Here is a 19701-nt window from a genome sequence, read left to right on the forward strand (position 1 = left end):
AAAAAAAAAAAAAAACATTCATGAAAGTACACGACAAAACTGGCTTGGTTTTATAGGTGATTACAGTGACGATGTATCATATCAATTTTGTAGGTGATTGTAGGGACAATGTACTAATTTGCATAATTCGCATTTGTATGTGATTGTAGGGTGAATTTCATGGGCGTATTCAGTTTTACAGGTGATTGCATATTTCAAATTTTAGCATGACCAGGTGGTTACAAGGATGATCTAGATCTATTATATCACATGGGAAGGAAACGATTTGAGTTTAGTGCAACAGGTACTAATTTAACCCTTAATATTGTTTTGTTTTGATTCATTTTGTTCCTTTAATGTCTTCTCAACTCATAAATTTAGGTTATTTACGTTTTTTTACTTTTAATTTGTTTGTCAATATCAAGGGTATAATGGTCGTTTTCAAATATTTAATAGGTATTACTAATTCCAGTTTGTTAATAGGACCGAACGTGTTAATGCTATAGATATTGATTTCAGCGATACCCTTTAACATGCATTACACGTTCGGTAGTCTGCCTCACATTAACTTATATTGTATAATGTATATTGATTTCAGCTCGACCCTTTAAGTATAGCGATTTTTATCATTAAGTGTTAAAAGTTAATGGTTTGACCAAACAAAAATAAAGTCCATGTAATGTCTGCAAAAGCCTATTGGATTTTTTTAGATCTACCATATTTGTAATGGTTCTATTTCTTTCTAATTTGTATTATTTTTTGATTTTAGCTTTATAATTTCCAGGTGATAAATAATAGGTTTGGTATTGTTGAGGGTGTTATGATAACAGTCCATTCTATGACTGGTAATGTGACCTTTTAGTTGGTTAATTAAATCAGTCATTATACAAGTTGAAATGTATAGTTTCTGTTAACCCACTAAAGCCACAAAAAGACTCTTGATAGTCAATGTACGATGAATTTGTTCTTATCTTTCTGTTTATAATGAATGGATAGTGTTAAAATATGTTTGAACTTTGAACAAGCAGTTTGATTTAAGCCACAACTACATGAGGATGTTATCTTTTGTCTATGAGCTCAGGTGGGGCTACCCTCTTGATTACGAGCACTCATGGTAGGGTGAATATCTGTAGAGGGTCTTCTGATGTCAACTGACTCGCATGGAATACAGGTGAACTAACATGTGGGCATTCAAAAAGATGGTGGTTGTGACTGTAGAGCCTGTAAGTATTAACTTAAATTACTCCCTCCATAATGTCATGTTTCTTAGTAATTTATGATGTGTATATTTTTCTTACTAGCAGGAACATGTAATTGCCGATCCGCATGAAGATACTGTACAAACAACTATCAATGGCTGTCAGAGAGAGGTTACTTTGATTTTTATGTATTGGTATTGTTGTTATCTGTGGAAAGAAGGTAATATATATAGAAGTAACAACCCTTTTTTGTCCATTTATTATAGATATAGGGGCATGTTCATTTCACAACCAACAATATGTTAAGAGTTGCAAAACGACATACTTCACTTATGTGTATCATCCAAAGTAATAGGCACAACTGTACAAGTACATTATGTGGTTTACACCGATAAATATGGTATTACTCAGCTACTTAACACTTGAAAGAGTCGGTAAATCACCCGAAAGCATGGGGATTATATGATCTTCAAGTGATTACATTTTAAATTCTCTACTTATATTTGTTTTGAGGAAAAAGTTGATTCTTACCTAGAAGTCAAAGGTAGATTATTAGATTATGATTCTTTGAATCTTATGGTTCAACATAAAAATATCTTAAGTACAAGATAAAATTGAAGCTGACGTTTCTATCTTTGGATTCTTAGTTTTGTGGTTTTAGCTTTTTAAATTTACTATATTTGTATCATTTAGAATTAGAATTGGACGTGTATAACGTCAATGCTCATTTATGTTTTCGTTTAAAATGTGGTAGGTGGACATGTTTTCTACAGTAAACAGTTTATATGCCCAACTTGAGTTCCCATATCATCTTTGTCATCAATTAAGGTTAGTTTTCTATTTCACTTGGCATTACGTTACCGTTTGTTTTTTATTCAATGGTTAATGCATTCGTGTCTACATGTGCTATTACATTGCACAGTTACTTAACATATATATAACAGATGACTTTTTTCTTAGAGCAGTTAAAGAGGTAGCACACTACTTGATTTTCTATGACATAAGAGGTGTAAAGACCATGAAGAAGGGCGAAGTTTCATTGCTAAGCATTCATACAAAATATGGATTCGGTCTTTGACTAAATCAATTCAAGACTCTGCTACTGTTTCTGCAAATTGTACCATGTATTATGATGTCGAGTTGGTCTTATTTAAAGTGATTATGCTTGTAGGTAGATTTTGTACACAGGTCGAAACAATTTTTTTGGCAAGTTTTAAGAGTTGTAATGAATTATGTCTGCATGGTTGAGATGTTGGCTCGGAAAATGATGTTTGGTCTCTAATAGTTTATATAATTTTATGCGTATGTTATCTTAAATCAAGGATTCGAAGCAATAGAGCTCATTGCTGATGTTATTATTAATCTATTTTAGTGGCATTAGTTTGAAAGGTTTTTTTGTTATGTCATAATTTTTGGAGCTATAGTTGTATACAATGATTGGATTCTTCATTACTCACATTTGTTGGGGTTGCAGTCTTGCGGATTATCTTGATGCTATTGTCATATTAGGCTATTGGGTATACTTTCACGCCCCTTAACTACATGTAGGTACCACATCACCTACTTGACCCTCTTTCACCTTCACCACACACCAAGGAAATGGTTTAACTCCGTTAACTCCTCTTAAAATTAATTAAAATACATATATATATATAGCATGTTGTTGTGTGTGTACAAATTTTGAAATGCTTGATTCTCTCCCTCTCTCTCCTGGTTAACTTTTAATGCCTCTTAACACCCTTCAGGAGCGGTTTAACAAGTGTTAACAGATGCCAACTAGGATTAACACCAATAGATGTTAGAGTATATACCAGATGGCCTTAATCCCATAGTTTTGTCACGAAACTGAACCATTTATAATAGCATCAAATTGATGTTGAATATTTAAAAGTCAAAAATTTGTTTTTTCCTGACAATCGATAATGTAAATATGATTGGTTAATTAGATTTTTTTTTTGAATTTATGAAATGTAACAACACAAGACTTTGACCCATAACCTGTTAAGCTAAAATGATGTCACATTTAAAAAAATTTATACATCGAGAATATATATGTATTTGACATAGATTTATGAATTATATCGTTTTCTTTCGTAACATAATAATATTAAAAAATGTAATATAAACTTTCAATAATTAGTATTTTTTTAATCTATAAATATAATTATTTACCCACACACCGTACATTATAAATAATTTTTTACATTAGTTGTTAGAGTAAGGGTTAGTTATCCTTGGCTTGCCTGTAAAATTTATGCAAGTTTATATGCTTCTTAAAGGTGTTCAAAGTAGGATTTAGTTTATAGAATATTGCGGACATTAGAATCTTTTTCTTAAAAGTGTTCAAGCTTAGCTTATATGCTTCTTAAAGGTGTTTAAAATAGGGCTTACTTTATAGGATATTATAGATATTGGAATCTTATCAATCGGTACATCTTTAACCTTTTTCATCTTCACAAGTGTTAACTCCGTTGATTTAGTGACCAAGGTGTTGTTGGGTAAGTTCATTTAGTCCAAAAAGCTTTATTTCCACACTCAATATAGGTTGAAGAATATAGAATACGAAGGTGGCAAGATGGTCGGGTTGAAAAGAGCCAGTCCAGATCGGTTGAAGAAATCTTTAACGATTTGTGATTTTTTTCTCATTCATGTATTTCAATTATTCAGTGGACTCTAATATTTGTGTAGTAGTTTAACATTTATATAATTAAAATATTTGTGTCAACATTGTTAAAAGAGATATTTTTTGTGTAAGCCACCCGTGTAATACACGGGTACTTAGACTAGTATCTGTTATATGTTATTAATCAGGAGAATTGAGTGGCGAGTTGATGTGTTTATGTGGTTTGAAGTTGTGCATTTGGAAATTTTGATTGTTTTTATTATATAGAATAACTAAAAAGTATTCTTTAATAATTATATCTCCTGGAGCGTTACAAGAGTCAAGCCAGGATGAAGTCGAGCTCAGGTTCAATTTTAAACTAAGCCGTCTTGACTCGAATTTTAGAATCAGCTAGAAATTTGATGAGTTTGACTCAGTTGAATTTTTTTGTGCCTCAGATTAACTCGGCTCAGTTTTGACAGAGTTGAATTGTCAGAAGGTAGAAGCCAAAAATGTTAATTGTGTGACATTTGTAAGTTCTTTTTGCATTTTGATACAAATGAATTCATAAAAGGTGAAAACAATCTTTATTCAGTTGTCTTGCTTCAAGATAACCCAATTCAAAATCTTTCAGTTCTGGTTTTTTTTTGAACCAGAGTGACAGCAAGGAGAAAAAAGGGTTATCATCAAATGGAAGAAAGCAAGAAGAATGGAATTAGTGGTGGATTTAAGAAGAAAAAGGGCATATGGTAGAGATAAGAGTGGGCCTAAAGATTTGAAACTAAAAGTTAACATGCTTATTCGTGTGAATACCATTTCTTATGCTCAGGTATATGTTGACTAATTATAAAGATGCTAACTTTGGTTTGTGATTTGTGTGTTGGGAAGGGGAACTTTGGTATATGTTCGCAACAATGGCTTTAACCAACCCGCTACTCGATTTAAACCCTGAGACTCAGATAAATTCTTCCAAATCCGAATGTTTCTCCAATCCGAACCCGTATACAAGAAGTTTCCAGATGAAGCTAATGAATAAGCATTTCCTTCTTTACGTGTTAAAGACCCAATTAACCCAGTTTGCGGAATGGGCCCGTGTTCGGCTAGAGAAAATTTTCCATGGTGATTTTGAAAATGGCAACGTATTGTGGCCCGGGGACATGAAGTAATCGACCGGAGATGAGTTTGGAGAAATGGTTGGAGAGACGTTGTTGTGGCGGTGATGCGAACCACTTCCGATTTCGTGTTGTTGATCCACGATGAGTAAAATGTTTGGTTCGGATTTGTGGAAGAGGTCTCCAAGCTTGGTTTGCCCGCAGGGCAAGTTTTCGGCTAGAAACAGTGGCATGTTGGTTTCCTCTTCATCATGTTAAACAAAGATAGTTTGTTAATTGTTTATTTTGTATTGAAAATATGGAGATGGATTGGGAAGTGAAGAAGATGGGATTTACAGAAAGTTTTGGTAATGGTGGCTTGAACCACGTGTTTACACGTGGTTTGAAATATATGTTATTGGCGTGTATTAGTTAAGATATGTTGAAAACTATGTTATATTTTGGTTGAAGTAAATATTTATTTGTTGGTAAATATTACACTTTTTTTTTGTTCAAATGATGCATTAAATAAAAATTTGGGCAATTTTTAATTAGTTTTAAGGTATTATAAGGATTTCAAAGTTTATACATACGGAATCACTCCCACGGGAATATTTAGTTTTGTATAACTAATGTTTGTGTTTTAGCAAATATTTTGGGGTTGTGATTTTTTGGGTGACTTTAACGCAGTTAGGTGGTCGGACGAGTGAAAATTTGAATGAAGGGGAGTAAGTTTACTTTTATGATTGAAGATGAAAAAGGTAAAAAAATTAAGTAAAATTCATAGGGTGTTGGTTGGGAGAGATGTAATCAATAAATGGCCTTCGGCGTGCTTTAGAGCGCTTCCTGTTATTAACGTTGAAAGATAAAAATTTTGGTGCCAGTCCCTTTTATTTAATTAACTTACTCATTATTTTTTTATTTGGTTTGTTTTTGTCGGTTACTTCGGTTTTTTGCACACCCCTACTGTCTGTATGCTTTATAACATGTTGTCCTTTAGTTTTTCTTTCACCTCAACCACTGATGGATTTTTTTATGATTTAATATTTTAACAGGAGACTAAGGTTTAGATTGTTGGCAATTTAGCTTAAGAGACTGGGTATTGTGGTAGGTACTATGCATGTTTATAAACAAACCCATTTGCCTATATTTTGAATGGTAGGGATGTTGATGGTTTGGTTGAAAACCGTGAAACCACCCAAACCGATCATTGGTTTCGTTTCACAGTTGGTGTTTTTTTTTCTAAACTTTCGGTTGGTTGGTTTCAAACATTTTAAATGGTAATGAATGCTTTGGTTTACGGTCTTAAGGTTTTCAAACCGTATAAAACCGGACCGGACCATAAGATTTAAACATATTTACATATATATAACATATATTAAAAAAATTTCTAAATATTTCATATAACATATATTTGATTATTTACATTTCTATTTGGTTAAATAAAAAAAGTTAAACTGAGATAACTCTATTAGTTTACAAGGCAACCCAAAATCTAAGTGGGTGCCTCCTTCGTTAACTGGCCGTATGTTTCGCAATGACAATCAGCAAAAGTCAAAGGTAGTCACTTTCTAGAGTTGGTTTGTACTTGAAACAACCCGTCCTCTCTCATGGTCAATTGTATGTTGCTTTATCAAGGGTAAAAAGATGGAGTCAAAATACCAATACTTGACAACGACAAACCTACAGATAAAACAACTGTGGTTTATAAAGAGATTTTCAACGAATTGTGATCGTTGCATATTCATGTATTTTAATTTGTTGTTGTAATATAATATATTCGTTTGTGTTTTAACGTGAATAAAAGTATAAGGGGGCTATTGGTTTGTAACTTGCAATCACTATGGGTATGGGTTTACGTATAATAGAATGATAATGGGAATAGGTTTTAATGACTTGTGATTTTTCCGTATTCATTTTTTTCCAGTTCATTGTAATTTATAAGTTACATAAGTAATTGTAATTTAACAGTTACTGTTAGGATCGGAGGCTCTCATGATTGTGTTTGTTTGTATAATTTGAACATTCAGAAAATATGAAACAGTGAAAAGTGCAGCGGAAATGAATACAAACTTTGTTAAACACAATCCAAAGAAGAGAATAGTTTGATAAATACATGCTTTCTCATTGAGTCAAATGATTACAATGAAAAACAAAAGATTACAAGCATGCTTACAGTACTAAGCTCCCCCTCAGCCTGATACCCCAAGGTTGGTTGCACGAGATGAAAGGATTGGACTGAAGAAGAAGAATCCACTTAGTCAATCAAATGTAATAGTACAGAATACTGTTCCATTTATAGGCACACCAAACCACTGAAGTATCTTAGCTGACGTCACCATGAAAGTGACATCTAACAACCTAACAAACTCTATCTACTGATCTATACAACTACTGCTTTGCTAACTACTGATATTACATTTCAATACATAAAACAAACATAAACTGCTGCTGCATCCTTCCACTGTTGTGAACCCAACAGTACTTGTCATGATCAGCAGTGCTTGAACCATGGCAGTAGATTGAGCAGCAGAGCTTTAATTCTTCAGTCAGACTTTGTCTTGATCAGCAGTTGTAGGACAGCAGTTTGCCTGATCAGCAGATAGGAGGTCAGTAGATGTTGAAACCACTTTCAAAGGGAGAGACTTGCAATCAAACATCTGCTTATTCTGAATCTACTGCTCTGATCCAGTTTTGGCTTTCATTATCTGTTCCTCTGGTAGGGATCAATCCCAACAATCTCCCCCTAGAACAGATAATGCCAAAACTCTTCATTATTGTAGATTTTTATTGCCTCAACAACAGTTCCCTTATTTGCCCTTTGAATTGCAATTCAAAAGTTAAGGCATCTGTATTATCATCATCCCTGCAAAGTGGAAGATCAAGGAGATCCTGCAAATCTTCAAGACTTAGGCCAAGAGCTTGTTCCCTTGTTAGTTTCTTCACTTCTCCATCAGACCTGATCATAGTCAATACGTGGGTCTGTTTGTCAGTTTTCCACTTTAGTACTTTTGAGCCTGATGGGTTTCTTGGGAGATTTTTATTTGAAGAGGAGTTTGGTGATGCTGGCCTGTTCATAACTGGCTGAGCAGTACTTGCAGATTTTTTGAGTTCAGATTCTTCTTTCATCATTAACATAAAGCCCTCTTTTACAATGGCATTTCCAGTAATTAAATCTTGAACTGCTTCAGCACCCAACTGGTTTTGTCTCCTTCTTTTGTAGATAGCAGTACCAGCAGGAGCAGTGGTTCTTTTGGGTTGCAGCTTTGGTGGTCTTTTTGAGACCTCTGCTTTGGAGTAGTCAGACTTTTATGGAGCTGTTGGATCTTTCTTCCTTAGTTCCTCCAACTTTTTATAGGTAGCCCTGACCCTAGCTTCTCCCCGTTTTGACACGGAATTCTTTGACCCATAATCAGCTGTTATCAGCTCCTCTTTCATTCTCTTCAACTCTAAGGCTTTGTCAGCTTCAAACTATTTGAATTTTTCAGGGGGAGACTGCTGGACATTATCTTTGATCATTTCATGAATCCTGGCTACTTCTTTTTCAAGCTCAGGAATGGTCCAGTTTTTGTACATGTGTTTCTCCCCCTTGTATTTCTTGTAGGCCATAATGTTTTCAATGTAGTCTTTTCTCAAGGACTCATCTGCCCTTTCAGAGATTTGCTGACATACATTTTTTGCAAATTGCTCCAAAGCTCTGACCTGTGTGAGGAGAAACTGATAGTTTTGCTGAAATTCTCTATCAGGTTTCCCATGTTTGTTTTTTATTGAGATATCCTCTGCTTTCTTGGCCTTGATTTTCAAGTATTCTTCAATATTATTTGGCCTGGGATATCCTTCAATCGAGGGCAAGCTCCTTTTAGCAGGGTTATCCTCATAGTAGAAAGATTTGATTTCATCTCTAACTGCTATGAGTTCTAAAGGAAACATAACACCTGCAGGAGGTAATGGCTTTTGAATTTGAGTTGAGGAGAGAGGAATGGGATTTGAAACTGTGACAAGTGCTTGGGATTTTGAAGCTGTTGGTGGTGGTGATGGAGAATCATCATCTGATATAATAACCCTTCTCCTTTTTATTTTAGGAGAAGTAGATGATGTTTTGGGTGGAATAGTGGAGGTGATTTGAGTGGCAGTGGTTTGTGACTGTAGACACAGATGGTGGAGGAGCAGTAGTTGTGGTGGTGTGTGGTGATGTGGTGTGTGTTGATACTGCAGTTTTGGTTTGGCTATTTTCTGGCTCAACATATATACCATCATCAATTCCCTTTTTCTTCCACTTGATCTTCTCCCCCTTTTTGGCATTATCTGGGAAGGGTTCATTCATGAAAAGAACAGTGGAGGGAACTTTTCCAGAGGCACTTTGAATGTGAGCCTTGATAGCTTTGATATCTGCCTGAGTATCTTTGAACCTTGATTACACCATATTTGTCAGCTTTTGAACATGTATAGCATGCTGCTGATCTGCCATCTGTTTTTGTCTTTCCAGCAGTGGTTGGAATAGGTTCCATAACTCATTTGCAGCAGGTGCCTGTTGAGCAGGTGCTTGAGCTGGAGCAGCAGTGTATTGGGCTTTCTGAGCTTTTAACAGCTGCTGCACCATATCCTTTATTTCAGCAACTGAAGTTTCCAGGTTTTCGACCTTGCCCGTCAATTCCAGATATTTTGAATCATCACCTGAATTAACAGGATCATCTTAATCCCCACCAGCAGTGGTTTTACCAATGTATGACTTAGGAACAGAGTCCCAAAAGTCAGCCATTGATGCCCCTTGTTCTTGGTACTGGGGACTTCTTTCTTCAGCACTTGATAACCTTTTGATGTTGCCAGTAGTTAAAACAAACTCACCGGTGGTTCTCAGTGGTTCTATTGAAGAAATTGCCTTCAAGGGAGTCTTATGAATGTAACCACTGTCCAAATGCAAACCAATGGGTTCAACATTTGTAGTGGCTGCTCCACTTGAACTACTAACAGGAATTACTTGTAATTCCTGCAGTGTAACCTCCTCAGTTATTGCTGGGATAACAGAGATATCAACATCAGACCCAGTCACTTGTGGGAGTATACTCTCAGTGATAGGTGTTTGAGAGGAAATGGTTTGTGTCTGAGTAATACCAACTGTATGCAACAAGGGCATCATGAATTGTGGTAATATAGAGGGTGAGGGTGAAGGGGTTGAAAGAGACATGTCCTTGGGATTAGGACTGTGGAAGATGGATCCGAGTGGGTCCAGAGCTTCATATTGTGGGGTCCCTGGGAAAGGGTTGAGATCTTTCTTCCATCTGCTGTGAGGAAGTAGCAGCAGTGGTTATTGGTGACTTTTGTGCTGTCACTGGCATTGACTCTGGGATCTCATCTTCCAGAGGTGCCTTTGTTTTGGGTTTGGTGGGCTTTCTGGATGTTTTCTTTTTGGTCTTTTTAGTGGTGGCGGGTGTTGGTTTCAAAACAGTGGGTGTGCTGCTTTGATCACCTGGAGCAGTGGGCTCAGCAGCAGATACCTGAGGAACGGTTTCATCTACTAAATTCTGCTCAGGCACCTCTGCTTTTGTTTTTATTGGTGCCAACATTCTAGAGAATGTTTCAGGTGTTAAACAGTTTATTTTAAAAGAGGCACCTTGTTTGGGCAAATCTGCATCTTTCTTTACAAATTTTTGTTCAAAATAGTAGCTTAAAAATCTTGGAAAGACCAGAAATGCTTTATTATCAACGTTTTTTTACCAAATCATCAAATATTTCCTGGGAATAATTAAAATTTTCATTGTTTAAAATTGCATACCCCAGGCATTGAATTTTTGTTGGTATTTCATTAAAAGACATTGTTTTATTAGAAACACACATTAACAGAGTGTGAAATAAAAACCTTGGAGTAGAAGGGAAGAGCCCTTTTTGTAAGGTATCCCTTTTTGGTTGCTCTGCGTAACCCCTATTCATGAAATCCTTTTTCAACTCAGTTTTTGAAAAAAGAGGTTTTTCCTTCCAGATCATTGAGTTTAAAGACTTCAGAAATCGATTGCGGAGTGATTTGGATGGCTTTGCCCTTTATTGAGGAGTTTATGGCTTTGATGACATCATCTTGTTTCTCAAGAGTGGCATTTTTCCAGAACTCTCTCTGGGTTTCAAGATAGATGGGAGCATCTGCCGTTAACAAAGTTTTATACTTTGATGCAGATAAGGTGTCAATAATGGCGTCAAAGGTGTTGTCGGTTGTGGGTTTTGTGAGTATACCCACATAGTTGTGAGGGGCTTTGTAACAGATTTCTGTAGTTTCAGCGGCCATTTGAGTAGCGTCTGTTGGAGTGGAGGAAGAAGATGGTTTTGATTTTGACTTCGATTTTGAATTCGTCATTTTTGATGAAGAAGATCGAAGAAAGTTTTTGTGAAGAAGAGTGGGAAACTGCTTTGAGAAGAGAATTTTTGGAATTCAATTCGACAGTGTGAGCCCCTGTTTGGGTTTAACCAGGGTTTTATTTTAGGGAAAAAGTGAATGCTGATGTGGCAGCGGTTATAATGATCTGACGGCTAAAAGCTGACCACGTGCCAACCCCTGATGAAATGGTAAATAATGGGGGACAGTTGTTTTAACAGCCACTGATGGATTGAGCATCAGTAGTTACAACGATAACAAAATGAGGCAGTGGATGATTTTTACTATCAGTGGATAGTATATCAGTGGATAGAACAATGATTTTGAACATCAGTGTTTTTCAAAATTTTAAGGAGCAGGGGTTGACTTTCAGCGGTGGACAGACTTTAGAGAGCAGATGATGAGGCACAACAGCATTTAAGGTACAACAGTGGTTGAAGGCAATAATGAGGATCATTAGTATAACAACTGTTTGTGCAGCAGTGTTTTGACTTTTGACAAATAATTTTAGCATGTGTTTGTTTAGATGTGAGTATTGATTTTGTGTAAACACAATCTCATGTTTAACATCTGTTATTCTGCAGAAGTGCTATACTCAACAATTTACATTTTGGATGTAAATTCTCAAGTTTAAATTGCCAGCAGTTATCTCAGAAATCTTTGTTCAAGGCTTTGCCACATGTTCATTATTCCTGACAGTGGTTCAACATCCTCGAATGATGAAGACTTTTCTACTAAGGCTACTCAATTTGTGTCTTAATTATTTGAATTAGAACATGTGTATCTCAGTAGTTCAGAATCAATTTGTAATCAATCTTTGATCTGTGACAAACAAACTTGAGCTTAACATGACCTTGACATGTGTATCATTTCCTTTTGATCAGATTTATGGATAATAATTTCACACAAAAATAAGGAAATTACATCCTGACCGGTTGAGAAAACTTTTACAATCAAAAAAGAGTAGAAGTGCAAAATATATTATTCAGAAAAACAATGAGATAATATATCTGGTTTTATTTGAGAAAAACGGCTTAAAAAATCAAAGGATGTTTTGAAAATAGTCATCAAAAGGATCTGATAATTTTCCAAATAAGCTCATGATCATATCATTCTCAAGTTATTTTGACCACTGTTCAGGATCACTTTCTTGTCAATTGATTGTAAATTCTTCTTTTAAGGTCAATCACTGGAGATGCCATTGTTACCTGAACAATTCCTGTATTGATGAATGCACACAGTTGCATGATAACCATTGTTTCCCCAACTTCTGGACTCTAAGTGTTTTGGATTTATACTCTTTTCTTTTGACTTCAAAAGTTTGAGATAAACACACTTTTGAGTTCTGTTTATTTTCTTCTTCCCTTTCATTCATAAGTACAGAAATACTTACTGGGAGGTTTTCAATGAAAGAATACATAATCCAAAATCATTTTCAGCAATGTTTTGAAAGATCTGGCCACATGTGAACATTTTTCATTACCAGATCTCACATTACTTATGATTTGGACTGTTTTTGACCCCAGATTTTCTTAATGTGTTTTGACAGGATTGATTTTGATCCTTTTGAGGATTCTCAACCTGCTTTTTAGCACATAAGAGATTTTGACTAAAGCTTTATTTCCCTCTTTCTATGTTAACAAAACACTAATGTTTATATGAACATAGGTTTCGCTAATCTGAGGTACATACTTTAGTATAAAATATGATGAAATCATCACAAATTTCATAACAACAGTTGAAATCAATTTTGAATGAAGATGGACATACCATAGTTACCAGATAAGTTTCCAGATCTGGACACTATGAGTGATTTGTGCATGACATCACTTGTTGATTGAAATTTGTGAATCTTATGACATCTTGGTTGTTTAACAGAGCTTTTGAGTCATCACTTTGAACATGATTTCTCGTTACTCTGTTTTCAACTAAATACAATCAACCTTAGTATCAATGAATTTTGAGCTGAACTGTTATGTCAAATTGATTGTTAGATCGAATTTGACTATCCAAGCTCTGATACCAATTGTTAGGATCGGAGGCTCTCATGATTATGTTTGTTTGTATAATTTGAACATTCAGAAAATATGAAACAGTGAAAAGTGCAGCGGAAATGAATACAAACTTTGTTAAACACAATCCAAAGAAGAAAATAGTTTGATAAATACATGCTTTCTCATTGAGTCAAATGATTACAATGAAAAACAAAAGATTACAAGCATGCTTACAGTACTAAGCTCCCCCTCAGCCTGATACCCCAAGGTTGGTTGCACAAGATAAAAGGATTAGACAATCCACTTAGTCAATCAAATGTAATAGTACAGAGTACTGTTCCATTTATAGGCACACCAAACCACTGAAGTATCTTAGCTGACGTCACCATGAAAGTGACATCTAACAACCTAACAAACTCTATCTACTGATCTATACAACTACTGCTTTGCTAACTACTGATATTACATTTCAATACATAAAACAAACATAAACTGCTGCTGCATCCTTCCACTGTTGTGAACCCAGCAGTACTTGTCATGATCAGCAGTGCTTGAACCATGGCAGTAGATTGAGCAGCAGAGCTTTAATTCTTCAGTCAGACTTTGTCTTGATCAGCAGTTGTAGGACAGCAGTTTGCATGATCAGCAGATAGGAGGTCAGCAGATCTTGAAACCACTTTCAAGGGGAGAGACTTGCAATCAAACATCTGCTTATTCTGAATCTACTGCTCTGATCCAGTTTTGGCTTTCATTATCTGTTCCTCTGGTAGGGATCAATCCTAACAGTTACATAAGTAATGGAACATTTTTATCATTTCAAAGTATATGTCAAACACTATTAAATATTATATTATTTACTTTGAGTAACTTTTTTTTTCTTCTTGGTAAGGTTTGCCAAACATTGGTCTTAGCATGAAAAGATATCAGGTTATAAATCATACAAAAAAAAAACTTTTATAGATATAGATTTTTTAACACAAACCATAACCCGTGAGGCTCACGGATATAAAGACGTAATTCGATTGCATGAATTACTTGATAAGTTAGTTGGGCAACCCCCTTTATGCATCAATTATTGATAAACAAAGTCAAGATTGAGTTTACATAACTATCAGTTCATTATAATTTAATATTTACATAAATAGCGAAATATTTTTTTCATTTTAAAATTTATATTTATAATTATTCTTTTTCATCACACCTATTTATAATTACATTTGATGAGTCATCGTTTTGAATCATTTAAATGTCAACTTTTTTTCTTATGTTGCAGCAGTCTATGAACGTTGTGTTGTAATTCGGGTCGTGATCAAACTGTGCGTACATGTTTGGTCTACTTGGTACACATATTGTATATAACACACGTACAGTGGGGTTATGGGTTCCGAGCCAGGGTGGTTGTGGTCCATAGACACCGATGTGTGGCAAATGGGCTTGATCATGTAACGGGTCATAAAAAGAAACAAACCATATGTGCCGAAGCCATAACGTCCAAGTGACATTTCATATTCATTTATTTTAATTAAGTATAATTTTATATTTACTTAGTACTAATACTGAAACAAATCTTTCATTAAAAGATTTATGAAAACACCATTAAATAATATATTTTTTTAGGCCACCCGTGTAACACATGAGATCTTAAGCTAGTTTATAATATAAATAAACCATTTAAAATTGAATCCAATGAAAATATAAAAATATTAAATGTCCCCAATCAGATTCACAAACTTTAAACAACTGAAACAAAAAGGTGGAAGTATGACACAGATTACACTACACCAAATTGTTAACAATTCCCCAGTAGTCAGCCACTCATAAGATCAAACGTATTACTTTTTTTTTTGAACGGCCAACAAACTTAATCCCGAACACTCTCGGGGCACCTACTGGACAATACTCCTAGAGTAACCCGAGTCCACCACCAATTCCGGAAAAAACCCGGTAACCCACCCGCCCGTAAGCACGACAGTAAAATTACCGGTAAAACCCGTTTGGCTCAAGGATCAAACCCAGGTTTCCCTGGGTCTCCTATCCTTGCCCACCAGTGCCTCACTCTGCACCAAGTGGGAGTCGAACTTGCATCTCTCAAGAGAAATGCAAGCCCTCCACCACTTGATCTAGAGATCATTGGCATCAAAAGTATTACTAAGGGCTTGTTTGGCTAACCTTATTTAACTCAAAAATGAATTTTTGTTAAAAGGAGTTATTGACTTATGACTTTTTGAAAATGAGTTTTTAAAAAAGTGTTTGGATTAGCTTATGGGGTGGGAAAAGCCAATAAGTCAATAAGTTGTTTTTAAAAAGTGTTTGGCTTAGCTTATTCATGTAAAATGACTAAAAGGGACATCTTTTTTTAAAAAAGGGACGTCCTTTCTTGGCTTTCTTCGTTAATGGTGACCCTGTTTTCTTCAATGGAGATTTTGCAGAACTTTTCTTTCTACCAACTTTCTTCACAACCTTCGGAATTTCAACTTAAGATTGTAATCTTCATCCTTTTCTTCTTCTTCAGTTAGCTTTGATTTTTTTCACTTTCAACACTTACCTATCCACCCTGAGTTCAGCTATAAGTACTAATGTACTTTGGAATCTCTTCATCACTTTAAGTCTTTTCATTAACAAATTTCTCCGTATCAGACGTTGCATATATAACCCCAACTTCAACTGCTTTACGTTTGCCTTTTTCTTTTGTAGCAGGTTTTGCTTTCTTGGATTAAGAACCCTAACTGTCGTCTTCTTTCTTGAATTTTTTGCTTTTTGAATGCATAAATTTCTTCATTGCTTCAGTTTTAGAATCAAAATTGTTATCATCGTGCCTCCACTTGTTATTTTCAGGTGCTTCATAATCTTTCTTCTTCAGATGCCCGAATAACCCTCTGAATTTAGGTATATCTTATTCTACTTTTACCAATCTATAATAAAGGTTATTCATGTCACATGCGAGTAGGTGTTAGAGTAGTCTAGACTCTCCTTTTACCTATACCTTTGATCACTAACCTTGCTTTGTACTTGTCAAGGGAACCATCGACTTTCATCTTCTTTTGAATATCCATTCATACCCTAGTGGTTTACAACCCGATGAAAGATCCACTAGCTCTCTAGGTATGATTACGCGAGATACAATCAATTTCACTCTTGATGGTTTCTTCCCGTTGAAGTCTTTCTGAAGAGGTGACCGCTTCCCAGTAAGTTTGAAGCTCACTCTTAAGTCTCAACCATATAACTATATAAGTAAGTAAGAATGTCAAGCCCAAAAGATTTCTTAACCCTCTGTCTTTTGTATCTTCTTGGCTTAACCTCTTTATCCTCTGACTGTTCTTGAGTTTCACCTTAAACAGTCTTATCAACTAATGTTGATGAAGTCGTTTGTGTTTTTCATTAAATATCCAACAGTTACTATGATACTTTGTATTTTGACAGTCGTTCAGATCTTGATAAGGTTCGATTATGTGTAAAAACCCAAATAAATTACCAGTTAAATTCCCCTAAGAGCAATTATAGTTTTACTATAGTGTCATGATGTTATGGTCCTATGGACGGTACACATGAACCACCGGATATTATGGTGTTGTGTTGCCTACTTTCGTTTTCAATTGTATAAACTGTTTGATTGTCTCTTAATGATTCCATTTCGATTAGAGGTACGTAATGTGAGTTTGTGTCACTTAAAAGACACCTCTAAATAGTTTATGGACCCTTTTATAATGGGTAAGTTTTAGAAACATGCTAACCGATTCAGAGGCTACATCTTAATCAGTAAAACCTCTTAATGCCTGAGCACAAGGTTAACAAACAACCTTATGCTTATTAACTTCAAGTTCAAAATTTGCAAGAACGAGTCACTCTTTTTCTTTTTATGTAGATTTAACCCTTTAAATGCTTATTAACTTGAAGTTCAAAATCTGCAAGAACGAGTCACTCCTTTTCTTTTTATATAGATTTCCTTTGTCAACTATATATAATACCACTTTTTTTAGTCAATTATATATGCAAATTTAGATAGACATACTGATATTTTTTTAGCGATGACAATTAGTCGAACAAAGACATTTGAAAACCACCTTTTAACTTATTCTAAACGGCATTGTAATAAATAATTGATCAACCTAACTAAAAGAATTATTAAATAACAAAAAGTAAGACAACAAATTAATAAATAAACCTATCCTTTATTTATAAACAATAAATATCGTATACGTACACATAAAATAGAAATAATAATAACCTAGAAATATACTCCGCAGTATACAAGAATCTACCCCATCAATAAAACTCCAAAAAAATATAATAAAAAAAAATACACAAATAGAATAAAAATCAGTGAATCAATGAAGATGAAGCTGATGATGATCTCTACCAATCAAAATCACACTTGGTCCTTTCAAACCTACGGTTCGAACCCGGACCTCCAGAAGTCAACGGGACCTTCAAGTCGCACTCAAACTGCGGTTTGAACTTTGGTTTCGCCCACCAAACCTTCAACCGGACCCTAAGCTTCAACCTCAAATCGATATCGTGAACCCCCTCGGTCCGCTCAGAATTATACTCCGATTTGTCATCGTTGTTGAAAGGGAGCACTTGTTCTCCTCGGAACACCGCGCTCACATCCTTCTCGTCCTTATGTCCCAAATAAAACCTTTCCAAATTCTCCGTATCAAACCTCTTATCCCGGTACTCTGCGTTAGCCTCAATTCTATCGTAGTATATCCCAATCCGCTTGTTTGGGTTACGGAACGTCATGTTGACAGCCAGATTGTAGTACAAAGTGTTGTTGTCTGGGGACAACGTGAATTGGGTGAGAGTGGCGTCGTTGACGTGGAACTTGGGCGCGTTGGGGCGGAAGATGAGCCAGAACACAAGTACGATGATGCCGAGGATGACTAGGATGGTGATGAGGATCTGGAAGATGAGGTTGAAGATGCAACCGCAGATGCAGCTGAAGCACCAAGAGAAAGGGTTGCAGCTTCCTCCACCGCCACCAGGGCGGTGGTAGGATCGGGATTTTTTGGCGGGAGGGGGGATGGAGGGGCCGTAGTAAGCCCCGTTGAGGTGAGATTGATCAGACATGATGAAGTAGTTGTGGGTGTGTTGATATTGTGAATATGTGGATGTGGTGAGGGTGTTTTATAGTAATGTTTTGTGATAACGCGTTGAGGCTGCGTGTAAATGAAAATACCGTGTGATTGTAACGGATTAAGATTGTTTCAAAGATCACCTTCCGGGGCAACTTCCTGTATTGACTTTGTCGTAGGTCGTTGGTTTTTTCTTTTTTTTTTTTCTTAATTTTTTAAGTGTCAATTGGCTTGCTACCTGCTCACACTAATTTTATTATCTGCCATCTCTGTTTAAAGTATATTAGATCTTTAGAAACTACATATAAGTATTTATATGTTTTATCACTTAAATCTAATTATGTATTTAACTCACTTATACCTTTCTATGTAAATGCATAGTATATATTATTAGGCCAGGTGTTGTGGGTGCGCAGCGGTTGCCATTAGCGGAGCTTGACCAAAAGTTCCGAGTAGGCGGAAAGTAATGAGACCCAATTTATATATTGTATAAATATTTACGCAAAATAATTGGGGGGGGGGGGGGCAATCCTATATAATTTTAAAATTTTTGGACAAAAAATAGGAAATTTCATACTTCTTCCCAAAACATCCAGGGGAGGGGGCGGGTGCACCCCCAACTATACACTAAGCTACGCCCATGACCGGTGCAAGGCATACTTTGCATGCTTTTAGCATACGCATACTTTAAAGTATATAAACTTTTAAAATATAATAAGTTTATCTAAGAAATAGTCAAGGTTTATTATTTATGGGTGTCGTTTTCTATGTGGAAAGCGATTGAGTTTGAATTTTATAAATGATGGTAATGGTAATGGTAATATCAAATGTTGGGGCACCTAATACATACGCATTCACAAACACGCGCTTCTATTTGTCTTACTCTTATAAATTCAAAAGGGTGCTACTTTCTACACCCTCTATTTACTTTTTCACCCCCTCCTCTCACATACTTACAGGTGGGGCCTGCGTGTGACCGACAGTTTTCCTCTCACAAGGGGGGGTGTAATCAGGAAGGAGGGGGGTGTGTATAGAATGAGCCATTCAAAAACCACATAATTCTTCATCGGTTTTTTCAATCCTTTCATTTTCTTAATTAATCCAATAATTTTTTTTTTTTTGAAAATTAGTGGGCTTTCTCCGTGTATTGCGGCACTTTAATACATGTACAAAACATAAAATAATGTTTATGATAGTATCGACCTAATAAAAGTAAGTTAATAACAAAAGGTTGTGAGTAACAAAGTTTCGTTGCGATACGTTACCGCTTCTATACAGGCGTTGAAAAATACTGAAAAATATCAAAACGACTCATATTGAAACCAAAATACATAAAAAAAAGAATCGATACCAATATTGATATTTTCCTATAATAGGATCAGTTTCTTATAGTTGAAAAAAAA

At 35.5% G+C, this 19701-nt stretch overlaps 1 protein-coding gene and 2 long non-coding RNA genes across 4 annotated transcripts; 2 read left to right on the top strand and 1 right to left on the bottom strand.

The window, feature by feature from the left end:
* The first annotated feature begins 13 nt into the window (after positions 1 to 13).
* On the top strand, positions 14 to 2510 carry LOC118486277. Of its 2 annotated transcripts, XR_004878210.1 has the most exons (5): positions 14 to 181; positions 1061 to 1202; positions 1281 to 1349; positions 1933 to 2006; positions 2144 to 2510. It is a non-coding gene; the product is annotated as an uncharacterized LOC118486277 (long non-coding RNA). The 2 variants fall into 2 exon arrangements; XR_004878209.1 differs by lacking the exon at positions 14 to 181 and having other exon boundaries at positions 1000 to 1202; positions 2144 to 2508.
* A 13116-nt stretch (positions 2511 to 15626) lies between these two features.
* LOC118486278 lies at positions 15627 to 16715 on the top strand. The gene is made up of 2 exons (XR_004878211.1): positions 15627 to 16112; positions 16244 to 16715. It is a non-coding gene; the product is annotated as an uncharacterized LOC118486278 (long non-coding RNA).
* Positions 16716 to 17375: 660 nt separating this feature from the next.
* On the bottom strand, positions 17376 to 18334 carry LOC110877175 (NDR1/HIN1-like protein 3). The gene has a single exon (XM_022125345.2). The coding sequence runs from the start codon at positions 18291 to 18293 to the stop codon at positions 17580 to 17582; it is 714 nt and encodes a 237-aa protein (XP_021981037.1). The 5' UTR covers positions 18294 to 18334; the 3' UTR covers positions 17376 to 17579.
* Between the last annotated feature and the right edge of the window lie 1367 nt (positions 18335 to 19701).

This window comes from Helianthus annuus, chromosome 14 (assembly GCF_002127325.2).
Source record: "Helianthus annuus cultivar XRQ/B chromosome 14, HanXRQr2.0-SUNRISE, whole genome shotgun sequence".
Classification (NCBI taxonomy): domain Eukaryota; kingdom Viridiplantae; phylum Streptophyta; class Magnoliopsida; order Asterales; family Asteraceae; genus Helianthus; species Helianthus annuus.

Bases quoted from the DNA above. Each gene is read 5' to 3' on its own strand.
- LOC110877175 (XM_022125345.2), bottom strand. From the start codon at position 18,293: ATGTCTGATCAATCTCACCTCAACGGGGCTTACTACGGCCCCTCCATC.